Source organism: Canis lupus, chromosome X (genome assembly GCF_003254725.2).
Source record: "Canis lupus dingo isolate Sandy chromosome X, ASM325472v2, whole genome shotgun sequence".
NCBI lineage: Eukaryota > Metazoa > Chordata > Mammalia > Carnivora > Canidae > Canis > Canis lupus.
Genome location: NC_064281.1, coordinates 91,867,518 through 91,890,278, shown reverse-complemented (window position 1 = coordinate 91,890,278; position 22,761 = coordinate 91,867,518). Strand labels below are relative to the sequence as shown.

At 46.8% G+C, this 22,761-nt stretch overlaps 1 protein-coding gene and 1 pseudogene across 3 annotated transcripts in view; both read right to left on the bottom strand.

Annotated features, from left to right (window-relative positions):
- Window positions 1–9,177, bottom strand: part of SLC25A43 (solute carrier family 25 member 43) — a 43,752-nt gene extending 34,575 nt beyond the window's left edge. Inside the window, exons 1-2 of one of the 3 annotated variants that reach the window (XM_049107894.1) lie at window positions 8,800–9,177; window positions 971–1,212 (exon numbers count right to left, since the gene is read on the bottom strand). In XM_049107894.1, the coding sequence (XP_048963851.1) occupies window positions 971–1,212; window positions 8,800–9,074 (517 nt within the window). In that variant the 5' untranslated portion in view covers window positions 9,075–9,177. The remainder of the gene's footprint in view (window positions 1–970; window positions 1,213–8,799) is intronic. The other 2 variants (XM_049107892.1, XM_025431376.3) reach the window with 2 other exon arrangements.
- Window positions 6,009–8,793, bottom strand: LOC112649220 (60S ribosomal protein L36a-like; annotated as a pseudogene).
- Window positions 9,178–22,761: the final 13,584 nt, after the last annotated feature.

Genomic DNA, 22,761 nt, shown 5'->3' with positions numbered 1-22,761 from the left:
GATGAAGGTGTCCAATAGCAGGTACTCATCCTGCCGTTGGGAATTGGTAGCAGTCAGTGGTTAAATCAGAGGGCTCTGGGGTTACATTGCTAGGTTCTTCCACTTTCTATCTATATGATCTTGGGCAAGTCCCTTAGTTTCCCTAAGCAGCTCTTTCCTTGTCTGTAAACTAAGGCTTAAATGACAAACCGTAGGCAAGGTGCTCAGCACAGTAGCTGGCACAGAGCAAGCGCCAATAAATGTTAGTCACCGTGGCTACAGGGTTGAGGCTGGGAGTTATTTGAGTATAATGATGCTTGGTTAAGCCAGTAGCTTAGCTGAGGCCACCTGGGGAGGGTAGGGAGAGTGAAAAGAAAGCTAAGGAAGGAGCCTGAGGGAACAGTGACACGTGGAGGGAGTGGCTGGCGGCATCAGATGAGCCAGATAAGACAGCTGCCAGAGAGGTGCGAGACACATCCAGAAGATGGTGGGGGTCCTAGAAGCCAAGTTTCCAGAAGAAGGAGTGGTCAGTCTCATCAAATGCTACAAGAGATCAGATATTGGGTGAGAGTCTGCCGGGTTTGGCAACTAGGGACTGGGGTGACTTGTGCATGTGTAGTCCTGGCAAGGCTTCCAGAGACTGGAAGCCACAGTTGCTACCCTGGTTGTGCTCACACGTGTATGCATGCACACTGAGACTCCTTCCCGCAGTCAGATGGGATGTGGAGGATAGTCTTCCTATCAGTTTGGGCTGGCGACACCTTCACTCTCTCTCCACTCCTCCCCTCCCTGGGATGTGATAAGCCAAAGTCAGGAGTGGGGTACATGGCTTTGGAATAAAATGAAGCTAATTGGCTCTACATGGATTGAATCCATATGACCTTGACCTCAAAAAACTGGTTTGTAACCAGTTAAATGGGTATACAAGGTATAAAATATTCATATTTATCAAAGAACACAACATTTCCTTAGGTGAAAAGTTCCATCTTACCTAGAACAGTAAGGGAAACCCCTCGATAAAGGGCTAGGAACCCTTCCTGTTGATAGACAGTAGAAAAAGCATGGAGGATCCCTCTGTAAGATGGCTCCAGCAGGTTCTGCACAATCAACCGGGTTTTGATGAGGTCTGTGGGGTACATCACAATGGTAGACACCATGCCCGCAAGACTCCCAGCCATGATGGAGCTCCACTGGGAAATATGGCCCAGGTCATCCGTGAACAGCATGACAAACCTGGGAGAAAATAAAAGGGAGGGGGGAAGACCAAGAGAATCAGCTATAGGGTGGGCTAGAGTGCCCTATGACTACTTATTGCAGTGCCTCCCAGTATTTGGAAATGGTTTACAAAGTGAAAATTATTGATGTATCAAGATTAATGAATAGCACGTTCAGTTCTACATTTACAGAATTTTGTTAACTATAAGGAGATGCCCAACCCTCTTCTTTATGCTACGCTGAATTCTTCCTGCTTCGTTTTAAGCATTTCCCCCTTTATCTGTATAACTGCTAACCCTGGCTTGCTGGTGGGGTATAAATGCATAGGAGCACTTAGTAAATACTGAATTGGAACGTGCTCCTTTGGTTCTGTTGAACTTAAATGAAACCCCTTGAGATGATGACTTTGAGCATCCTCAGTAATTGAGGCTTTTTTTTTTCCCCCACAGTAAGTTCAACATGGGGCTTGAACTCAACCCCGAGATCAAGAGTCTCATGCTCTACTGACTGTACCAGCCAAGTGCCACTGCACCCCTCCCCCCCATAATTAAGTTTAAAAAATGTACTGGTTTGGGCACCTGGGTGGCTCAGTTGGTTAAACGTCTGACTTTGGCTCAGGTGGTAATCCCGGGGTCCCATTGAGCCCTGTGTCGGGCTCCTTGCTCAGCAGGGAGTCTGCTTCTCCCTCTCCCTCTGTTCCTCCCCTCACCATCCTGGCACCTGTGTTCTGTCTTTCAAATACATAAAATCTTTAAAAAATGTATTGGTTTAAAAGTTAGAAGATGTGCCACCCCACTAGTCTGGGAAATGACAAATAAAAATAAGATACCATTTCTCACCCAGCAGACTGGCAAAGATGAAAAAGTCTGTTAATATCAGATGATGGGGAAGATATGTGGAGACAGGAATGCTCACCCACTGCTGCTGGAAATGTGAATTGGTACAGCCCCTTTGAAGTATCTAGCACAACTGAAAGAATGCCTCCTTTCATCCTAGCAATCCCATTTCCAGGTGCATATCCTAGAGAAGCCCTTGCACACGTACATGTGAAGATATATACAACATTGCATGTTAGTGTGAAAAGTCTAAAAGTCCATTCATAGGGGAATGGATAAACTATAGTAGTCATACAATGGATACTACAGTTAAAATGAGCTTGTGACTATGTGTTCATACGGATAATCATGAAAGTATAAAGTGAAAAAAGCAAATTGCAGGGTGACCTATAGTGTATGACAACCATTTATATAAATTAAGAAACACATCCATAAAAGCATACATTATATTAATTGTGGGCAGCTATAGCTACATATTTTTTTTAAAAAAGTGTAAAATAGACCTCCAGGAAGGTTGGGGGGGAAGGGGCTGGGAATAAGGACCTCAGCTTTCTCCAGAATCTTTTATTTCTTGTATTAAAAAAACTACGTGAAGTATCTTTTATACTGTCTTCCATGCTGTTTCTTCTGGATGGTGGGTACAGGAGCACTCTTCTTTGCATTTCTCTACAGTTTTGTAATGTGGTCAGAATTGGCTTTGTGTGGATTTTTCCAAACGCAAGCCAGAAAGCCACTCTGTTACAGTCCCCTTTTTTTGGAAGCAGCGCGTCCCCAGTCATGAGGACCTACCTTGGCAGAAATTGTTATAAGGGTACTTTTACATGGTACACATTCCCTGCCCAGGAAGCAAAGGAATTTTACTCCTTGCCTACGAGGACAAAAACAAGAAGGGCTTGGAAACCAGGAAAAACAATATTTTCTACCAGAGAATGGGGTAGGGGAGAGGGAGAGGAATAGCAAGGGGTGTGACTAAAAGGAAAGTGATCAGGGCTAGGCTAGAAGACAAGCATCTTTTTGTTTATTTTTTCCAAGATTTTATGTATTTGAGAGAGAGCAAGCACAAGTGGGGTAGAAGGGCAGAGGCAGAAAGAGAAGCAGGCTGGGCCCCACTGAGCAGGGAGTTGGGCATGGGGCTCCATCCCAGGATCTTGGGATCATGACCAGAGGCAAAGCACCCAGGTGTCCTGTGTCTTTCTAAAAATGAGACTGTCTCCAGTTCTTTGGCTTTCAAATCTCCCATGAAGAGGTGTGTCCTCCTTTAGCCTGGCAGGAAGCTAGGACCCTCTGCGTGATAAATAAGACAAGTGGGTATTCAGGTGAAATCATTTAAAGGGTCCTAGGACAGTTTCTTTGCTCCCAAGTAAACACTCATTGACTAAAATCCTCTCCTTAGAGGTGCCTGGGTGGCTCAGTTGGTTAAGTGTCTGCCTTTTGCTCCGGTCTTGATCCCAGGGTTCTGGTATGGAGCCCTGTGTTAGGCTCCCTGCTCAGGGGGGAGCCTTCTTCTCCCTCTGCCTCTGCACGGGAGGGGGGGGCTGGACCGCCCGCCCACCCACCTTGTGCTTGCTTGCTTACTCTCTCTCAAATAAATAAATAAAATCTTGTTTTTTTAAAAAAAAGCATCTCTGGGCGCCTGGGTGGCTCAGTTGGTTAAGTGTCTTCCTTAGGCTCAGGCTAAGATCCCGGGGTCCTGGGGTTGAGCCCCATGTCAGGCTCCCTGCTCAGTGGGGAGTCTGCTTCTCTCTCTCTGCCCCTCCTCACTGCTTGTTCTCTCTCAAATAAAAATCTTTTTTTTTTTAAAGGAAAGCATCTCCTTCAAGCTGTAGGAAAGTCTTAAGTTCATTTTGTCAACCTACCATTGACTACTGTTAACTGCACTAATTGAAACAGCCATAAAAAAAATCAGAACAGTCATGAGTTAACCAGCTACCTTTGAAAGATGCAGGTAACTAAAGCAGGCATTCACCAATGGGCCACTGGCCTGTGTCACTGCACACTTCCTTCTTCCTCCCTTTTCTCTCCCCTGGCCGGTAGAGCTGGAGGGGAACATGAGGAGGGGCAGGGGAGACAGGGGCATGCTTGACCAGAGGGGTGGTCTGCAGCAAGCTCGAACAGTCTAGATGATGGTGGGACCTCAAAATGCCAAAAGAAACACCCAATTCATTCTCATCGCCTTGCCCTATTCTCTATCCCACCCGACCACTTCTGGGGCACGAATGATTACCCATTTATCGGACATCTACAATATGCCAGACACAGTGCTAGCACTCAGCATAGATCCTAACAGAGCTCAACAGTCCTCCCAAAGCAGTGGTGGAGAGGGGCAGTGGGAGAGGACAGAGGGCCCTGGTTCACTGCACGACTTGATAGACTAGGAATCGGAACCTTATATCAGGTTGGTTTATAAGGTAGGGTCTTACTATTAAATATACAAAATTCAAAAGAACCAGAGAAAGGCCTTTCTTCTTGACTCTTATCTGATAGAGACAAGGACTACCAACCCTTCCCCTTAGAATTGCAGAGTCAAGGCAAGCAACCCTGATAGGCCATCAGTGACATCCTCCTGGGCCCCATGTCTTAAGCTCTTGTCTTATTGGCTGGGGCAGCAGTGTTCCCCTTTCTGCTCTTCTCCCCAGCACCCTCTCCCCTACTAGCACAGAAGCTTTTCCCAGAGAGACTGGATAAGCTGATGAACAGCAGTAACCCCTTCCTTTGAGGCACAGGGTATCACGCGTGCCTTGGGTATATGCACTTAGAACTGCCAACACTTCAGCCTAACACAGCTTAGCAGCCAAACACAAGCTCATGAAGTGGTTATATAATAGGAAAGTGGTGCTGGTTATGAGCTATTCCAGAGCTGCAGGGACCCAAGCCAATGTTATACAGCTAGACAAGCAGTTGTGGAGTAAAGTTGGATGAGGATTTACTGGTTGATGTATTTGAAAGCCATCCACTGTGTTGCATACTATTTATTGCAAGGGTCTAGCTCCTAATAGACTCTACTGAGTGGACTTTTGATCATAAATCCAAGTGAGAGGACATGTCAGTATCACAATGGTGGGCAGAGCCCTGGACTAAAAAGCCAGAAGACCTGGTTTCAAGCTCCAGTGCTGCCATTAATTCTATGTGCTACAAGTCAATCACTCTATTTCCTGAATATTCTAGACGTTTATGCTTTGTTCAAAATCCTAACCATAGGCTATACCATTACCCTCAGCCAGCTGTTTTTGCAAACTCATGGCCAGTAAAGAAGAGACCATGATTGATCAACCACTTTGCTTTCTATGCCTAGCCATTCATTGATATACTCTCTTTTCATTTCTGGAAGGAACATAATCTCGCAGGAAACATTAGCAAACTCAGGCCAAGGAACTCTTTCTTCCTCTCCCAGTCACCAGCCTCTGTCAGGTGCCCTCAGCTGCCACATGGACCAGCACAACAGGTTCCTAACTGGCCCTGCCCCCCCCCCCCCCCAGTCTTCCTCCTGCTAGTTGCCTTACCCTGCTACCAGGTGACAGTAATTCCTATTGAGTTGCTTTAATCACCCCCCACTCCTACCACCTCCTCAAAAATCTCCCACAGCTAACCTTGGCCATACTGAACCAAGTCCAAACTCCTTCACCTGGCCCTCGGAGATTGCATTCCAATCTGCTTTTCTGGCTGTACCTTCCCATTGCTGCTGTGGGCACGCCTCATGTTTCGGTCAGGCTGCATGCCTTAGCTCATGACAATACCTGCAATCTATGCCCGGAAAACTCCTACTCATCCCCCCCCCTCCCCCCCCCCCCGCGACCAAACTCAGGTGGTTTTTTTTTTTCTTCTGTGAAGTCCTCACCTCTTCTCCTCCTCATCAGAAGTGTGAATTTCTTGTTGTTTTTAAAAATATTTTATTTTTTTCCAAGTATAAAATGCCCCACAAGGAGAATTTTATTGATGCCACTAGTTTATTTCCCTCTTAAAAGACCAACTGCAACCAAATGAAGTGAACATAACCTCAAGGTTTTATTGTCTTGATAACAAAATGTGAAGCTTAGAACTGGATCACTTGGCCCTTTCTTTTCTTATCTCCTCCCAGCTCTAAATGCTTGTATCTCTTAATAGCCAGCATTCTCTTAAGATCTGCAGTTGGGCTCAACACATTCAAGACTCAGCACAATCTTCTTTGTAATTTTAGCTTTTTTTTCCAGAAAATTGGCTTAGTCGACCCACCATGGCCACCCTGCTTCCTGTCATAATGCTGCTTTCCCTGGACATAAAGAGAATCTCTGCCTTGTACTGTGTCCCTTTGTGGGGTCAGTGCTTGCCATACTTCTTGCAGCGAGTCCGGTGGGTTTTAGGAATGTTCACCATGTTTGCGACAGTGCTGTTGGCACAGAAAGCTAAAGACTATTTTTAAGTGAGCTCTACACCCAATGTGGGGCTCGAACTCACAAGTCCAAGATGGAGAGTCGCATGCTCTACCTACTGAGCCAGCCAGGGGCCTCAGAAGTGTGAATTTCTGTAGCACTTTGGCCACATGCTGTTGTCTTCTATTCCTCTATAAGCCCTGGGGCACAAGGACCATGCCCCTTCCATCCCTGCATTGTCCCCAGTGTCATGCCTGCAGGGGGTACTTAATGAAGTCTGGCTATGTTAATGTCGAATGAATGTGAGAGAAAGGCAGCAAGATGTAGTAGAGTAATGGATTTGGAGGCAGAAGGTCAGGTGATGGGGCCTTAAGCCCCATCCCTGAGGAGTGGTGTGGCTGGTCTGGGCCCAATTCTGCATCTGTAAAATGGGCATGATACTTCCCACCCAATGAACCTTACAGGGCAGGAGTTGTAGAAATCCAATGATGTACACACCTGTGTCTGTGCATGTGCACGCGCGCATACACACACAAGGGTAAGTATGTAGAGGTGATGGCTATATTGATTAGCTTGATTGTGGTGATCATTTCACCATGAATATGCATATCAAAATATCAAGTCGTACACCTTAAATATATACACTTTTTATATGTCGAAGATATCTCAATGAGGCTGTTAAAAAAATCCAATGATGCATATATACTAAGTGGTATTGGGGCCAAAGGCAGGCCTCCCCAAGGTAGGCAACAATGGTATGTAGATTATTTTGAGCTGAAAACAATCAAGGCCCAAGACTCAGGCAGAAATTCTGACCTCCCCATCAATTGCCTAAAAAGCATGAAGATACAGGATCTGCTCCAGGAAGAGAGTGATCATAAACAACACGCGAACTAGGGGTGGTAGACCCAGAGGGATTTAGCAAAGTCTGTTAAAATTCCGCTCTAGGTCCTCTCGGTTTTGAGTGGCCCAGCAAACACTTGTTTACCAAACATTGACTCCTTTTCATCCCACTGTGGGTTGCATTCCTTCCCTTTGAAGTCCCAGACCCCACCTCCTCCTCCTCAATTCAGAATGACACAGAGACCTCATTTTGCCATCTTTGGAATCTTGTGCGTGCGCGTGTGCATATCCCCCACATGTAGGAAATTGTTTGATTTTCTCCTGTTAATCTGTCTCGTGGCAATTTAATTCTTAGGCTAGAAGAACCTTGGACAGAGGGAAAGCTCTTCCTCCCAGACAGTGATTACCAGAACAGCCGTGTACTTAAACTGGCCAGTAAAGTTCTGCCTCCTAATCCTACTTGGTATACATTCCAAAGGAAGATTTTCGTAATACTTTGTGGAGAATAGGGGGAAGAGGGGAGAACTGTTTACAGACATCAGGCCAGATGTGGCTGAGGAGGAAAGAGAGCCTTGAGGCAAATGCCCCAGGATCTCACCACCTTTCTTCTCCACGGGAAGAGAAGAGAACTTCTCCCAAGCCTGGGTAATTTGTGCTGGCCTTGAGGGCTCAGTGAGGAGGAGGATTCCTGGTTTGTCAGATGGGGGAACCTTCCAGCACCAAAGGTGAAAATCCTAACTGTTAATCTCCAAGGCTTGAATTAGGTGGTGAAGACTGTGAATTAGACTCTGTCTAATTCAAAGCCAAGGCCAGTCTTCAGAGTTGGCACTGTGCCCACGGACCATCCCCCCAAGCACAGAAACTTCACTCTTCCTGAAGTTCCATCAGTACCGGTTCATTCTTTTATGCTTGTTTTCAGTTAAAATGCAAATATCTCTGAGCTCTGAGGAATCTTTGAAGACTCAGCTGGCATTTGCATGTTTAGATAGTTTCCAAAGGAGCAGCTGGGTTGAGAGAAGGTGAAAGCAGCACAAAGAATGAGGCCAGTGGGTAGAGGGTAGGGTGAGGCTAAGTTGAGGGACCTGCTTGCAGCCTCCAGTTGGGCCCTAAAGGCAAAGCTTCATTGGTGGGAGGCGGGGGTGGTTGGGCAGAAACCTGTGGCCTTCTGCGGCAATGGTTGGGCCCCCTCCCCCCACCAAGCACTTTCTGGGGGTTTGCTCACAAAGGTATAACCGCACACAGAGACCTTCCAAGGGGTCTGTCTCTCCTAAGTCAGCCAAGGCAAAGTTTCCAAGTTAGTGGACGGTGGGAATGGTCAGGAGCCATCTCTCACTCCTTCCCCTCGGATCTCCTTTTGCGCCATTCTACCTCCTCGCCCGTGCAACTCTGGTGAGCGTCTCTGGGCCGGGGCTGCGTCCCACAAAACCGCACCGGGCGGGGCGGGGAGCTCCGAAGTGCACCCCGGGGCCTGCGCAGGTGCCGCCTCCCGGCCCCACTGCTCGGAGGGGGCTCGCGCGCGCCTTGGGGCCCCAAGCTCGAGCGGCCCCCACCTCCCGCCCCGGCCGCCGCTCGGCTCTTACTTGCGGTAGGCGGCGAGCTGCACGGCGCTGCAGGGGAAGAGGCGCAGGCAGGCCACCGCGTTCCCCTTCCACAGGGCGCGGGGCCCCTCGGCGCGCCACGCCCGGAGCCCCGCGGCCCACGGTCCCCGGGCCGGGCCCCGCGCGCCGCCGACCTGGGCCAGCACGGTGGCGAGCTCGAGCGGCGCGGTGACCGTGAGGCTGAGCGCCCCCGCCGCGCCCGCGCACAGCAGCCGCTGGCCGCCCGTCAGCCGGCCGTCCCGCCGCCACGTCGCCATCGCCCCGCGGCCGCCCGGCCCGGCCCCGGGGGTCCGCGTGGCTGGGGCTGCGGCTCCCGCGAGCTCCCAGCGAGCTCCTGGCCGACTCCGGCTCCCGCGGAGGCCGCAGATCCGGGCCCCGCCCGGCGTGGGGCGGGCCGTGGCCCGGACGGGAAGCCGGGTCCACGCCTGCCCGCGCGGCCTCGGGCTGGGGCTGGGGGTAGGGGTGGGGGTGGCGAGGCCGAGGCTCCGCACCCACCGCACCCACCGCACCCACCGTGCTCCTCAGCCGGCGGGATTCTGTTGCGATCGAGAGGCGCCTCACTCTCCGGCCCCGCCGGCTCCCTAAGTCTTTAGCGCCCCCCCCCCCCCCCGCTCTTGTTTACCCCCCCTTCTCCCTTCTCCCTTTCCACATTCCACCTCGCCCTCTTCCTTCCCCGGCCGGGCGGGGCCCCTCCTCCCTCCGACCTCTTATATTCTGCCCCAAGAAGAGGCCGTGCCAGTTGCGCAGTGCAGAGGGGAAAAGAAACCTGTCATACAGGCCTGCTCCCTATCACACTTGTCAAAACGTCGAGCTTCCTGTGCATTATCTCATTTAATCCTCAAAGGAGCCCTTAATAGGTATGTCCTCATTTACTGCCCTCGTTTGGAGAGGCTGGAGGTGTGGCCTGGACTCTGGAACCTGCCTTAGCATCTTGGCTCTGCAGCTCACCAGCTGTGTGACCCTAGGGAGGTCACTCCAACCTCTCTCTCCGCCTCAGTCCCTCATCTATAGTTTCTTCCTCCAGGGGGTGGTTGTAGGGATTAAATGAGCAATGACACAGGGAAGCACCCTTGGGCAGCAAGAATTTGCAGTTCCCTTCCGTGTCCTTCTACACTGATTAAGTATCAAATTGACATGAGACAGATTAACAGGAGAAAACCACAGGCGTGGAAATTCCAAAGACGGTCGGGCAAGACAAGGTATATATGTAATCCTGGACTAAGGAGAAAGGGGGTAGGGGTCTGGGACTTCACAGGGGAATGCACTTCACAGGACAATAAGAAGAGAAGATTTTGGGGGCACCTGGGTGGCTCAGTGGGTTGAATGGCTGCCTTTGGCTCAGGTCATGCTCCCCTGGTCCTGGGATGGAACCCTGCATGGGGTCCGTGCTCCACAGGGGCCTGCTTCTCCCTCTCCCTCTGCCTGCTCCTCCCCCTGCGTGTGCTCCCTCACTCTCTGTCTCTTTCTCTGTCAAATTAATGAATAAAATCTTAAAAAGAAGAGCAGATACTTGGCAATGAGATGTTTGCCCTGCCAGACAGATGTGTCACTCAGATAAGATTTATCTCTGGTAATAACCTTTATCCTGGAAAAGACCCCGAATTTAGACTCTTTTGTATAGTTAAGGGAGGGGCAAAAGTTTCTCCTGAGCTCCTGTGGTTGTGATTGCCTCAGCTCAATACAGTCCACATTGCCAGAGTGGCCCATCTTGGAACCGCCTGCCCTTGGTGCCTACAGCATGACGTGTACGTGTTAGCTATGATTAGCTACTATTTTGCAGAAGAGGAAACCAAAACAGCGAGCTTGACCTACTCTAGCTCCAAGCTCTCTAGCTCGTAGCTGCTAGGGGCATCCAGGATTCAAATCTAGGTCAATTTTGTGCCAACTAACAACTACGCATCCATTGTGACTGCAGAGTATAACTCAAGTAGGGACATCTTCAGTGGCTCTGTTAGCCTGAGAGGACAATGGAGGCACAGAAGGGCTGAAAGGAATTTGGCCAGAATCCAAGAAGATTTATGCCAAGTTCAAGAAGACTTCCAAGTGTCTCCCTGTCTCTTTTTGTAAAGCCATGTTCATAATAACAATGCAAAGGAAAGGGTCGGTTGGCAATCTGTGAGGATAAAACATTCAGGTACACAGTTGCTTTCACACTTGTATAGTTATTTCCCACAATTTACTAACAGGTGGGACGATAAAGGAGCCTTTTCTAAAAGGCATCATAGGGCCTTGATTGAGAGGGCTTGCTCTGCTCACAAAGCCTTGCTCTGCTCTCAGAGACTGGAGAACTCTCTCTCTCTCTCTCTCTCTCTTTAAGATTTTATTTATTTGTTCATAAGAGACACACAGAGAGAGGTAGAGCCATAAGCAGAGGGAGAAGCAGGCAGGATCCCTGGGGGGAGCCCGATGCAGGACTCAATCCCAGGACCTTGGGATCACGACCTGAGCTAAAGGCAGACACTCAACCACTGAGCCACCCAGGGGTGCCCCTAGTATAGTATGCTAAATGCTCTGATGGAATTGAGCACAGGATGTTGTGGGGAGCACAGAAGAGGGACCCCAACCTGAGTTGGGAGGATGGAGGAAAGTATTCAAGAAGCCTTTTCTAAAAGGGGCTTTAATGTGCCTCTGATTATCTTTTTTGTCTTTTTATCAAACTTATTTATACATGTATGTAGTTCTAAAAACTCAAATAGTTCTATAAGCTTTTTGTAAAAAAAGATTTTATTTACTTATTCATGAGAGATGCAGAGAGACAGAGGCAGAGACATAGGTAGAGGGAGAAGCAGGCTCCCTACAGGGATCCCAGGACCCTGGGATCACGACCTGAGCTGAAGGCAGACGCTCAACCACTGAGCCACTCAGGCGCCCCAGAACACTTTTCTTATTTTGTGACTTCTCCTGTCTTACCATCAGCTAACCTCACGGCCGAGGGAGGCCAGAGAAAGGAGGATTATGACCGAGGACTTGAAGAGAGAGGCCTTGAACCTAACGTGGGGGGACAACAGTAAGGAAACTTTCAAGTGGCGCTTTGTCCCTCAAGTTCTTTCAGGGTGCTCTGCCCTGAGAATGGCACAGTTGATGCGATAACTCCATTGTATGAAGATTGGCTCAACCCAGTGGTTTTTGTTTTGTCTTGAGGCAGCTTGTGTGAGGGTGTCAGCTGTACCCGTCCTGGCGACAGGGGACGGACATGCTTTTCTTTACACTGCCATTTTTTGTGTCCTTGGCAGGAATGAGATGCTCAGATGAGCCAGAGGCAAGAAAAACTGCTTTTCTGTTTCATAGCTGTGGGCCAGGAGAAATCCTGAGCTGATGGTTTGTTTTTTTTTTAAATATTTTTAAAAAAGATTTTATTTATTTATTTGAGTGAGAGAAAGCCAGACAGGGCATGAGTGGAGGGGGAGGGGCAGAGGGAGAGGGAGAAGTAGGCTTCCAGCTGAGCTGGGAGCCCAACACAGGGCTCGATCCCAGGACCCTGGGATCATGACATGAGCCCAAAGTGGACGCTAAACCAAATGAGCCACCGAGGTGCCCCACTGATGGTTTATTTTAACCTAGAAGGTAAAAATGTACATATTTTTTTCACTACAGGTACGTTGAATGGTAAAACGAGTAATAGCAAGGTGTATATTTGTCACCTTCTATCTTTTCGTGATAGAACACTAACAGAATGAGGTGCGTTAATATTTTACTCAACCAGAGCCGCATTCATTTACTAACCATTGGGAGCATTATGTATATTGATCTTAAACATAAATCAATTCCTGACTGTGTCCCGTATTTGGACTGTGCCTTGTAGACTCAGGCTAACCTTACTGCTGCTTTTGCACATTTGGTGAAAAGTCTGTGAAGACACACAACTGGTTAAGGACCCACAACTTTGGAAAAGGCAGCTGATGTGAGAATAAATGTATAATTGCTTTTAAAAAGTGAGGCAGGGGGCACCTGGCAGGCTTAGTCGGTACAGCATGCGACTCCTGATCTTGGGGTTGTAAGTTCCAGCCCCATGTTGGGTGTAGAGATTACTTTAAAATAAACATTTAAAAAGGGGGCAGTTAGTAAAACAGTCATTTAACATAAGGAGAAAGGTGGCTGGCTGATGAAAGGCAATAGGCAGCCTCCTGTCACCCTGGTCAGGCCCTGGGAGATGCTAAGAGTTTTAAATTCAACAACTGTCATTTTTTGCTTTCTCTTCTATATGATATCTTTTCTCCATTGTACTGTGAAAAAAAATTCAACCGAATAATTTTGAAAATCTAATCGGCTTTCTTTCATTCCTTTTTTTTTTTTTGAGAGAGAGAACCTGCACAAGGGTATGAGCAGCAGAGAGAGAGAATCTTAAGCACTCCATGCCCAATGTGTGGCTTGATCTCAAGACCCTGAGATCATGACGTGAACCGAAATCAGGAGTTGGATGCTTAGCCTACTGAGCTACCCAGATGCCCCTGGAGATCTCTTTGGCTTTCTTAAGTGATTCTTGAATGGAGCAGCATACACTGTGGCAAGTAGAGATGCTCAGAGGAACTATACAAAATAAAAGGTTGTTCTGGGCAGGAGGGTGGTAGGGCAAGAAGTTATTAGCAAAAGAAAGGATCATTGTAGGCCAAGACATTTTCTTTTTTAGGGGAAGGGAATGGTGGGGTGTTTATCATGCAGATTACTAGTGCTGATCAGCACGTTTCAGACTGACTATTAATTACAGGTGGAAACTGTAGTTAAATGTTGGCATGCTGTCATAGGGGGCCAGTGACACCAATTTGCACTTGTTTTTCTTTTTTTATCACTATATTACCTCAGTTTGACTTGCTGATGTTTCTCAGATTATAGTTTATCTTGCTATAATCATACCAATGTTGGCTGATTCCTACTCTCTTAATTTATCTTTTATTCTTTAGCCTTATGGAATTTCGCAAATTACAAAAGTAGTATATACCTACCATACACAGTACAGAAGCGTATTAAAGAGGGTTAAGTCCCCTTGCATATGCTCTGAGGAAACCAGTGGTAAGAGCTTGGTGCACACGTGTGCATCCTTCCTTGCATTTTTTTAATGCTCAAATATTCGTTTACATGGGTTTTTCCCCTCCCTCCCTTTGTTCCTTCCTTATGTTAAAAATGGAGTTACTTGGGATCCCTGGGTGGCGCAGCGGTTTGGCGCCTGCCTTTGGCCCAGGGCGCGATCCTGGAGACCCCGGATCGAATCCCACATCGGGTTCCCGGTGCATGGAGCCTGCTTCTCCCTCTGCCTGTGTCTTTGCCTCTCTCTCTCTCTCTCTCTCTCTCTCTCTATCATAAATAAATAAAAATTTAAAAAAAAGGTTAAAAAAAATGGAGTTACTTAATGCTAAACCTCACCAGAACTTAGTATCTAATCTAACTGCAGCTTCCCAGCTTCTCCCAGAAATGTGATCTTTAACCAGACAGCCTGGAATTTTTCTGGTCAGCATTAGTGGGTAATCGGCTGATGGAGCCTTCCATGCCCCTTAGGAGGGCCACCTTGCTTAAAACAATGCATTCTTTGCTAATAATACCACCCTGCCCGACCCCCATCTTGAAGAAAACTTTTCTTTTTGGCTGCTCAGGGGAGCTCCTTACTGTTTGCTAGATGGGATACTGCCCAATTCACAAATCGCTGGATAAAGCCAATTTGGCCTTTAAGTTAACTCAGTTGAGGACACCTGGGTTAAACCTCTGCTTTTTGCTCAGGTCATGGTCTCAAGGTCCTGGGATCAAGTTCCATATCAGGCTCCCTGCTGGGTGAGGAGTCTGCTTCTCCATCTACCCCTCCCCACTGCTTGTGTGCTCTCTCTCTCAAATAAATAAATATAATCTTAAAAAATAAATTTATTCAGTTGAATTTTTAAAAATTATTTAATTAATTTATTCATGAGAGACACATAGAGAGAGGCAGAGACATAGGCAGAGGGAGAAACAGGCTCCCCACGGGGAGCCCAATATGGGACTTGATCCCAGGACCGTGGGATCACGCCCTGAGTCGAAGGCAGATGCTCAACCGCTGAGCCACCCAGGCATCCCATCAGTTGAATTTTTACTATTGAATCTTTCCTTCCCTCCTTCCTACCTTCCTTCCCTCTTTCCTTCCTTCCCTCCTTTTAAGCAAAAGTGATAAAATTCCTCTGGAGAGATATCCAAAAAAGCTGTGAATCAGGTTATCTGTAGGAAAAGAAACTGGGAGACTTGGGAACAGAGGTGCCAGGGAGATTGACTTCTGACTGTGCCCTTTTGTGTTGTAGGGGCCAAGGCCCACTGCCCCCAAGGTGTGCCACTTTGGCATTGCAGATTCTGCTGAGCTGAAAACAGTCAAGGCCCAGACAATTCAGGAATCAACTTTCACTTTCCCCAAAAAACTGCCTGAAGGAATTTGGCCTGGGGGTCTGCTCCTGGAAGGGAGCTATCACCAGATATACTTACGTTGCACTAATATGCACGAGGTGTGGTAGACAGGGAGGAATTTAGCAAGGCCTGTTTGATCAAAGTCCTCTCTGTGTTCCATTGTTTCTAGATGGACCAGTAAACGTTTGTGCACCAAACCTTTGCTCTTTTTCATTCTTCCCTTCCCTTTGAAGTCTCAGACCCCTTTCCCCTTCTCCTTAGTTCAGGATGACTTCATGTTGCCTGACTGTCCTTGGAATCTCATGTATGTGTGGATTCCCTTTGCGTATGAAATTAAATTTGATCTCCTGTCACTGTGCCTCATTGTCCGTTCAATTCTTAGTCCAGCTAGAAGTATCCTGGAAGGCAGAGATCATTTTTCCTCCCCCACAGTACTGTTTGCTCTGCCCCTCTCTTGTCTTTTTACCAATAAAAAAAATCTTTTTATTAGTTAAAAAACCCTCTTGTCCACCATCACTTTCCCCTGAAGCATTTCCATTTGGTGCAGTGTTTTCTCTGACATTTGCCTTGCCCTTGGGGAGGGGTTGGTTTTGAAATGTTGAACAGCTCTCTTTTTCTTTTAAAGATTTTTATTTATTCATGAAAGACACAGAGAGGCAGAGACATAGGCAGAGGGAGAAGCAGGTTCCATGCAGGGAGCCCGACGTGGGACTCGATCCAGGGTCTCCAGGATCACACCCTGGGCTGAAGGCGGCGCTAAACTGCTGGGCCACCCTGGCTGCCCCCTACCTTCTCTTTGCATGGTACTTGTATTCCTTGGAAAATTCTGTGTACAGAAACACTGCGCAAAACACGCTTTTTCTTTGAGGGTTAAGCAGAATTAAGTTCTCAGCTCTGATCATTATTAACAGCATTTCCACCTCCACTGGTGTCTGGTAGGATCTATGGGCATTCTGGAGCATTGCAGATGTGCAGCATCCCTGGCCTTTGCCCACTAAATGCCAGTAGAGTACCCCAATTGTTGTGACACCCCCACCTCCAACTTGCAAGAGGCCCCCTGTAAGGCAGAGCCATTCCTTTTGAGAACCATTGCTCTAGCAGCTGCTCCCTCTGCTTGGAGAGTTCTTTCTCCAGATGTTTGCAGAGCTGGTTCCTTCTTGACATTTAGAGATCAGCTGAAATATTACCTCCTCTCATGGTGTAGGCTTCTCTACCCAATCTACAGAGGGCCCCGTTCACTCTGCCACATTGCTCTATTTCAATTCTCTGTATAGCATTTTTCCCCATCTGCTGCTTTTCTTTCCTCCCCTGTGCCTGGAATGCTGGTTGACACATAGTGCTCTGCAATTGTTAGTTACAGGAAGGGAAAAAGGGAGGGACAAATGGGATCTCTGTCAGTTGTACAATTTAGCAAAGATTAACAAAACACAATGTCTTCCTGAAGTTTTTTATGTCATGTATGATAAATAGCAGAAGATTAGCTAAATTCACAAGATCGATGGATTCCTCCATTTGCAGTGAATAAACATTTAGCCTTGTCAGAATTGGCGATTTGCCATTTTATGTGTATAGCCACATCTGGAGTTCAAAAATGAACTGGAATTTGACAGAGCCACTTGCTTTATCCCCAGTCATCATTTCCACCATGTCTTTGCAGCAGTGTGGGCAAGTCAACAATGACTTCAGCATCTCTAGCCTTTGCAATGAAATGTAAACACCATAGGGGCACTTGGCTGGCTCAGTTGGAAGTGCATGTGACTCCTGATCTCAGGGTTGTGGGTTTGAGCCCCATGTTGGGTGTAGAGATTACTTAAACTTAAAAAAATAAACACCATAAAATGTGGCTTCTATGGCTTTTGCATTTTTTTATTCCTTGGCACACAGTATTTAGGTGATGCACAAATAGCCTTCCATTTTGCTTCAAAACTTTTTTTTTAGGGGATCCCTGGGTGGCTCAGCGGTTTGGCGCCTGCCTTCAGCCCAGGTCATGATCCTGGAGTCCCGGGATCGAGTCCCACATCAAGCTCCCTGCATGGAGCCTGCTTCTCCCTCTGCCTGCGTCTCTGCCATTCTCTCTCTCTGTCTCTCATGAATAAAATCTTTAAAAAAATAAAAAGTTTTTAAAAAAAAATATTAGAGCAAGACCAGGGTGGGGGGAGGGGCAGACAGAAAGGGAAATGCAGACTCTTTGCTAAGTAGGGAGCCCCATAGGGACTTGATCCCAAGACTCCGGGATCATGACCTGAGCCCAAGGCAGATAGATGCTTAATGGACTGAACCACTCAAGTGCCCCTGCTTCAAAAGTTTTGATGGGCACCTGGTGTCTCAGTGATTGAGTGTCTGCCTTTGGCTCGAGTTGTAATCCTGGGGTGATCAAGTACCGTGTTGTGGTCCCTGTGGGGAGCCTGATTCTCCCTCTGCTATGTCTCTGCCTCTTTCTAGGTCTCTCATGAATAAATAAATAAATAAATTTTTTAAAAAAGGTTTTGATGATGTTTGAAGCAGGAAGGTTTCATATTAAAATATGTGAGCCTTTTTTATTCAGTCCATCAATCACTCATTTGTTCCACAAATATTTATCCAGTACTTATTCTATATCAGGAATTATGTTGTCACATAATGGAATATAATTAACTCCCGTTACCAGACCTTAGTAATCCAAATTTCAGTAGTCCCATGATACTTATAGTTTCCTGGCTGCTAGTATTTTTACAAGTCTAGGAGATGGTCCAAGTGATAGAGTGGTACATCTCTAGTACCTATCTGAAGACCTAGTGTCAGTGCAAAAAGCATGGTGTCTCAACTCTTAGTACCCACGTAATAAAGAAGTAAGGATCAGAGGCGCCTGGGTGGCTCAGTCTATTGAGCATCTGACTCTTGATTTTTGGCTCAGGTCATGATCTCAGGGTCCTGGGATTGAACCCCATGACTGGTTCTGCTTTCAGTGGAGAATCTGCTTGAGGATTCTCTCCCCCTCTCTGTCTTTACCCCCACCCCACTCAAATGCTCTCTCTCTTTCAAATAAGTAAATAAATAAATCAATCTTAAAAAAAAAATTAGTGATCAGTGCCCAAAGTGAAAGCAGAAAGCAGTTTTATTAAGGCCAGTACACTTTCAAGGTAAGGGAGCTAGAGTAGGCAGGCACCAGAGGTGGCAGCTGCCCTGCGGTACGGCGGAGGTCCTCTTCTTTTCTGTGAGTGGGGTCTTGCCTCAAGGGCAAGGTGGTTTCTAATGGAGGCTGCTTCCAATCACTTGCAGGGCTCCTCCCACAGGTTGGGAGGGAGAGTTTCTCACCCTACAAGGTTTTTTTAAAAAATATTTTATTTATTTATTCATGAGACACACAGAGAGAGGAAGAGACATAGGCAGAGGGAGAAGCAGGCTCCATGCAGGGAGCCCGATGTGGGACTCGATCTTGGGACCCAAGGATCACGCCCTGGACCAAAGGCAGTCGCTCAACCGCTGAGCCACCCAGGTGTCCCTGACCCTGCAAGGTTTGTAGGGAATTGGAATCAGCATGGCAGCCTTTCCCCACGGAGGGGGCTATACCCACAAAGCAAATGCATTATAATGAGTCTAGGGGTTACCCTGGGGCAGAGGTGGAAGAGGATTTGTACCCTTGGGCTGCTATTTTAAAAAGATTTTTTAATTTATTTGAGAGAGCAAGAGGGAGCACAAGTAGGGGGAGCCACAGAGGCAGAGGGAGAAACAGACCCCCTGCTGAGCAGGGAGCCCGATGCTAGGCTTGATCCCAGGACCCTGAGATCATGATCTGAGACAAAGGCAGACGCTTAACCAAGGGAGCCACGCAGGCACCCCTCGGGTTTTTTTTTGTTACCATAGCAGAGACTGATCTACCCTGACTAACATATCTACACACGGTTGTCCCCAGAGAAGCCCTCCACCTGAGCTACTCATGAAGATATAGGGGAGGCACTTAATGCTTGTCAGTTACCTTCAGAATTTTTTTCCTTCAGCTTTATGAAGAGACAGGAGATGATTATAAATAACTGCTTTTGCACTGACTTTCATAAGTTAAAGTTGTCACTTGACTATTTGAGCTTTAAGAAAAATCTGTGTCTTTCTGGGAGGAAGAACCAGTCTTCAGTCTGAATGATCGTAAATGTGACGAGGACTGACTTTGAACAACCCAAATTTACGACAGGCTTCATTGGTGTTGTGCCACGTGAGGGAAACTAAATGCCAGGATGGCAAAAGCCATATAGCGGTAGCACATACGCCTGGGTGGAGACAGGAGTTTGGAGTGTTAAATGGTTTTCATGGTCTGAATTACCTAGCTTTGAAATCAACTGAGGAACTTGCTGCAAACATTTTGATCATAATGAAGAGACTCTTGAAATGCTTGATTAAGTGTCTTCTGCAGAATTTCTCCAAAGTGGATGGCAGTGGTGAGTGGCTAATTGTGCCAATTTGGGTCCTCCAGGAAGCAGATGCTAATGGGGAGTTAGGAATGCAAGATGTTGACTGGGGACAATGCTTGTGAAAGAAGCAAGGGCAGGGAGCAAGAATGGGCAGGGAAAGCCCTTAGACCATAAGGGGATCTGACGCGCACGTGCAAGGGATGGGGGAGTCAGGGAAATGGGCAGAATTACCCTAGGCTGCAAGGCAGATGTGGCAAAGTCTTGGTCAACCCAATGGGGAGTTCTGGAGGAAAGACCGCCTGTTAGAAGGCTCCCATGTTGGGCAGAAGTGGCTAGGCCCTGGTACTGCCACTGTGCTTGGTCATTGGCTAGAATTTTCCAAAAGGACATGTGGTCTTGTCAAGAATGCTGCAGCTGATCTTGCCAGGTTCTGTAGCTGGAGGCCATCAGCTCATGGCGCTCCTCAGAGGTATATGGCACACTCTCACCCGAAGAGAGAGCCAGTGTGCAGCCCCACCCACCACAGCCCACCCTTGGTGCGGCATGGATGCGCTTCTCCGAACATGTTCAATGCTCCTGTGGACTTCTCTTCCTGCGGAGAAACCTAGAAGAGGTGAGTGCCAAGCGCTACACCGTGCTCTAGTTACTCTTAGGGCTTCCACTGGTTCTCAGCCTCTCCTTTCTCCCGTGTGCATTCTATACTTGTACTGATTTTCTGTCTACTTGACCTGTAATTACCGACAAAAAGGTGTTGAAGTCTCCAATTATAGTGGTCGGTATATTTATTTTTCCTTGTAGTTCTGTCAGTTTTTGCCTCATTTATTTTGATATACTATGGCTAGGTACAAATACATTCAGGGCTGTTAAGAATTTCCAATTGTTGGGGTGCCTGGGTGGCTCAGTTGGTTTGGCATCTGACTCTTGATTACTGCTCAGATCATGATCTTGGGTCCTGTGATCGAGCCCCACATTGGGATCCATACTCAGTGGGGAGTCTGCTTGAGTTTCTGTCTCCCTCTTCCTCAGACCCTCCCCACTGCACTCTCTCTCTAAAATAAATAAATCCTTAGGAAAAAAAAAGAATTCTCGGGACACCTGGGTGGCTCAGTGGTTGAGCATCTGCCTTTGGCTCGGGGCGTGATCCTGAGACCTAGGATCGAGTCCCATATTGGGCTCCTTGTGGGGTGCCTGCTTCTCTCTCTGCTTGCGTCTCTGCCTCTCTCTGTGTCTCTCATGAATGAATAAATAGAATCTTTTAAAAAAAGAGAGTTCTCAATTGTAGAGAATTGACATTTTATCATTAGGTAATGCTCTTCCTTTTTTTTTTTTTTTTTTAAAGAGGGCATTCTTTCTTTCTTTAAGATTTTATTTTAAAGTAATCTCTACACCCACTATGGGGCTTGAACCTACAACCTCAAGATCTAGAGTCACATGGTCCTCTGACTGAGCCAGCCTGGTGCCCTTCTTCTTTTTTTTTTCTGGGTGTGTTTGTAAGGGTGTTTCTGTATGAAGTTAACATTTGGTTTTTTAAAAGTTTCTATTTTAATTCCAGTATAGTTAACATGCAGTGTTATATTAGCTTCAGGTGTATGAATAGTGATTCAACAATTCCATACAATACCCGCTGCTCATCATGACAAGTGCACTTCTTAATTCCCATTACCTATTTCACTCCTCCCCTCACCTCCCCTCTGGTGGCCATCAGTGTGTTCTCTATGGTGAAGAGTCTGTTTCTTGGTTTTGTATCTCTCTCTTTTGTCCACCTTTGCTCAATTCCTTTTTTTAACTTGCTTGATTCTTTTGTTTTTAAAATTCTACATATATGGGCAGCCTGGGTGGCTCAGCGGTTTAGTGCCGCCTTCAGCCAGGGCGTGATCCTGGAGTCCCAGGATCGAGTCCCACATCGGGCTCCCTGCATGGAGCCTGCTTCTCCCTCTGCCTGTCTGCCTGTGTCTCTGCCCCTCTCTCTCTCTGTCTCTCTCTCTCTGTCTCTGTCTCTCATGAATAAATAAATAAAATCTTTAAGAAAAAAAATTCCACATGTAAGTGAAATCCTATGGTATTTGTCTTTCTCTGACTTATTTGGCTTAGCATTATACTCTCTAGTTCCATCCATGTCATTGCAAATGGTAAGATTTCATTTTTTGTGCCTGAGTAATATTCCATTGTATATATAAACCATGTCTTCTTTATCCATTCATCAATTGATGGGCACTTGGGGTGCTTCCCTATCTTGGCTATTGTAAATAATAGTTTACAATTGGCTATTGTGCTGTTATAAACACAGTGGTGCATGTATCCTTTTGAATTAGTGTTTTTGTATTTGGCATAAGTACTCAGTACTATGATTGCTGGATCATAGGGTAATCCTATTTTTTAACTTTTTGAAGAACCTCTATATTCTTTTCCAGAGTGATTGCACTAATTTGCATTCCCACCAACAATGCAAGAGGGTTCCTTTTTCTCTATGTGCTTGCCAACACCTGTTATTTCTTGTGTTGTTGATTTTAGCCATCCTGACAGGTGTGAGGTGATAGATCTAACTGTGGTTTTTTTAAAAATTTTATTTATTTATGATAGTCACACAGAGAGAGAGAGAGAGAGAGAGGCAGAGACACAGGCAGAGGGAGAAGCAGGCTCCATGCACTGAGAGCCTGACATGGGATTTGATCCCAGGTCTCCAGGATCGCGCCCTGGGTCAAAGGCAGGCGCCAAACCGCTGCGCCACCCAGGGATCCCTCTAACTGTGGTTTTGATTTGCTTTTCCCTGATGATGAGTGATGATGAGCAGCTTTTCGTGTGTCTGTTGGCCAGTTGGATGTCTTCTTTGGGGAAATGTCTGTTCATGTCCTCTGCCCATTTTTTATTTTCATTCTCAACTGTTGAAAATTGACCCTTTATCATTAGGTCATCTGTCCTCTTTATTTTTGATTGTCTTCCTTGTTTTGAAGCCTACTTTGTCTAATATTAATACAGTTACACCAGTTATCTTTTGCTTAGTGTTTTCCTATTACATTTGTATCTATCCTTTTAGTTTTTAGACTATCTGTGTCTTTACATTTATTTATTATTTATTTTTGAAGATTTTATTTGTTTATTCATGAGAAACACAAGAGGCAGAGACGTCGGCAGAGAGAGAAGCAGGCTCCTCATAAGGAGCCCGGTGTGGGACTTGATCCCCTGACCCGAGATCAGGCCCTGAGCC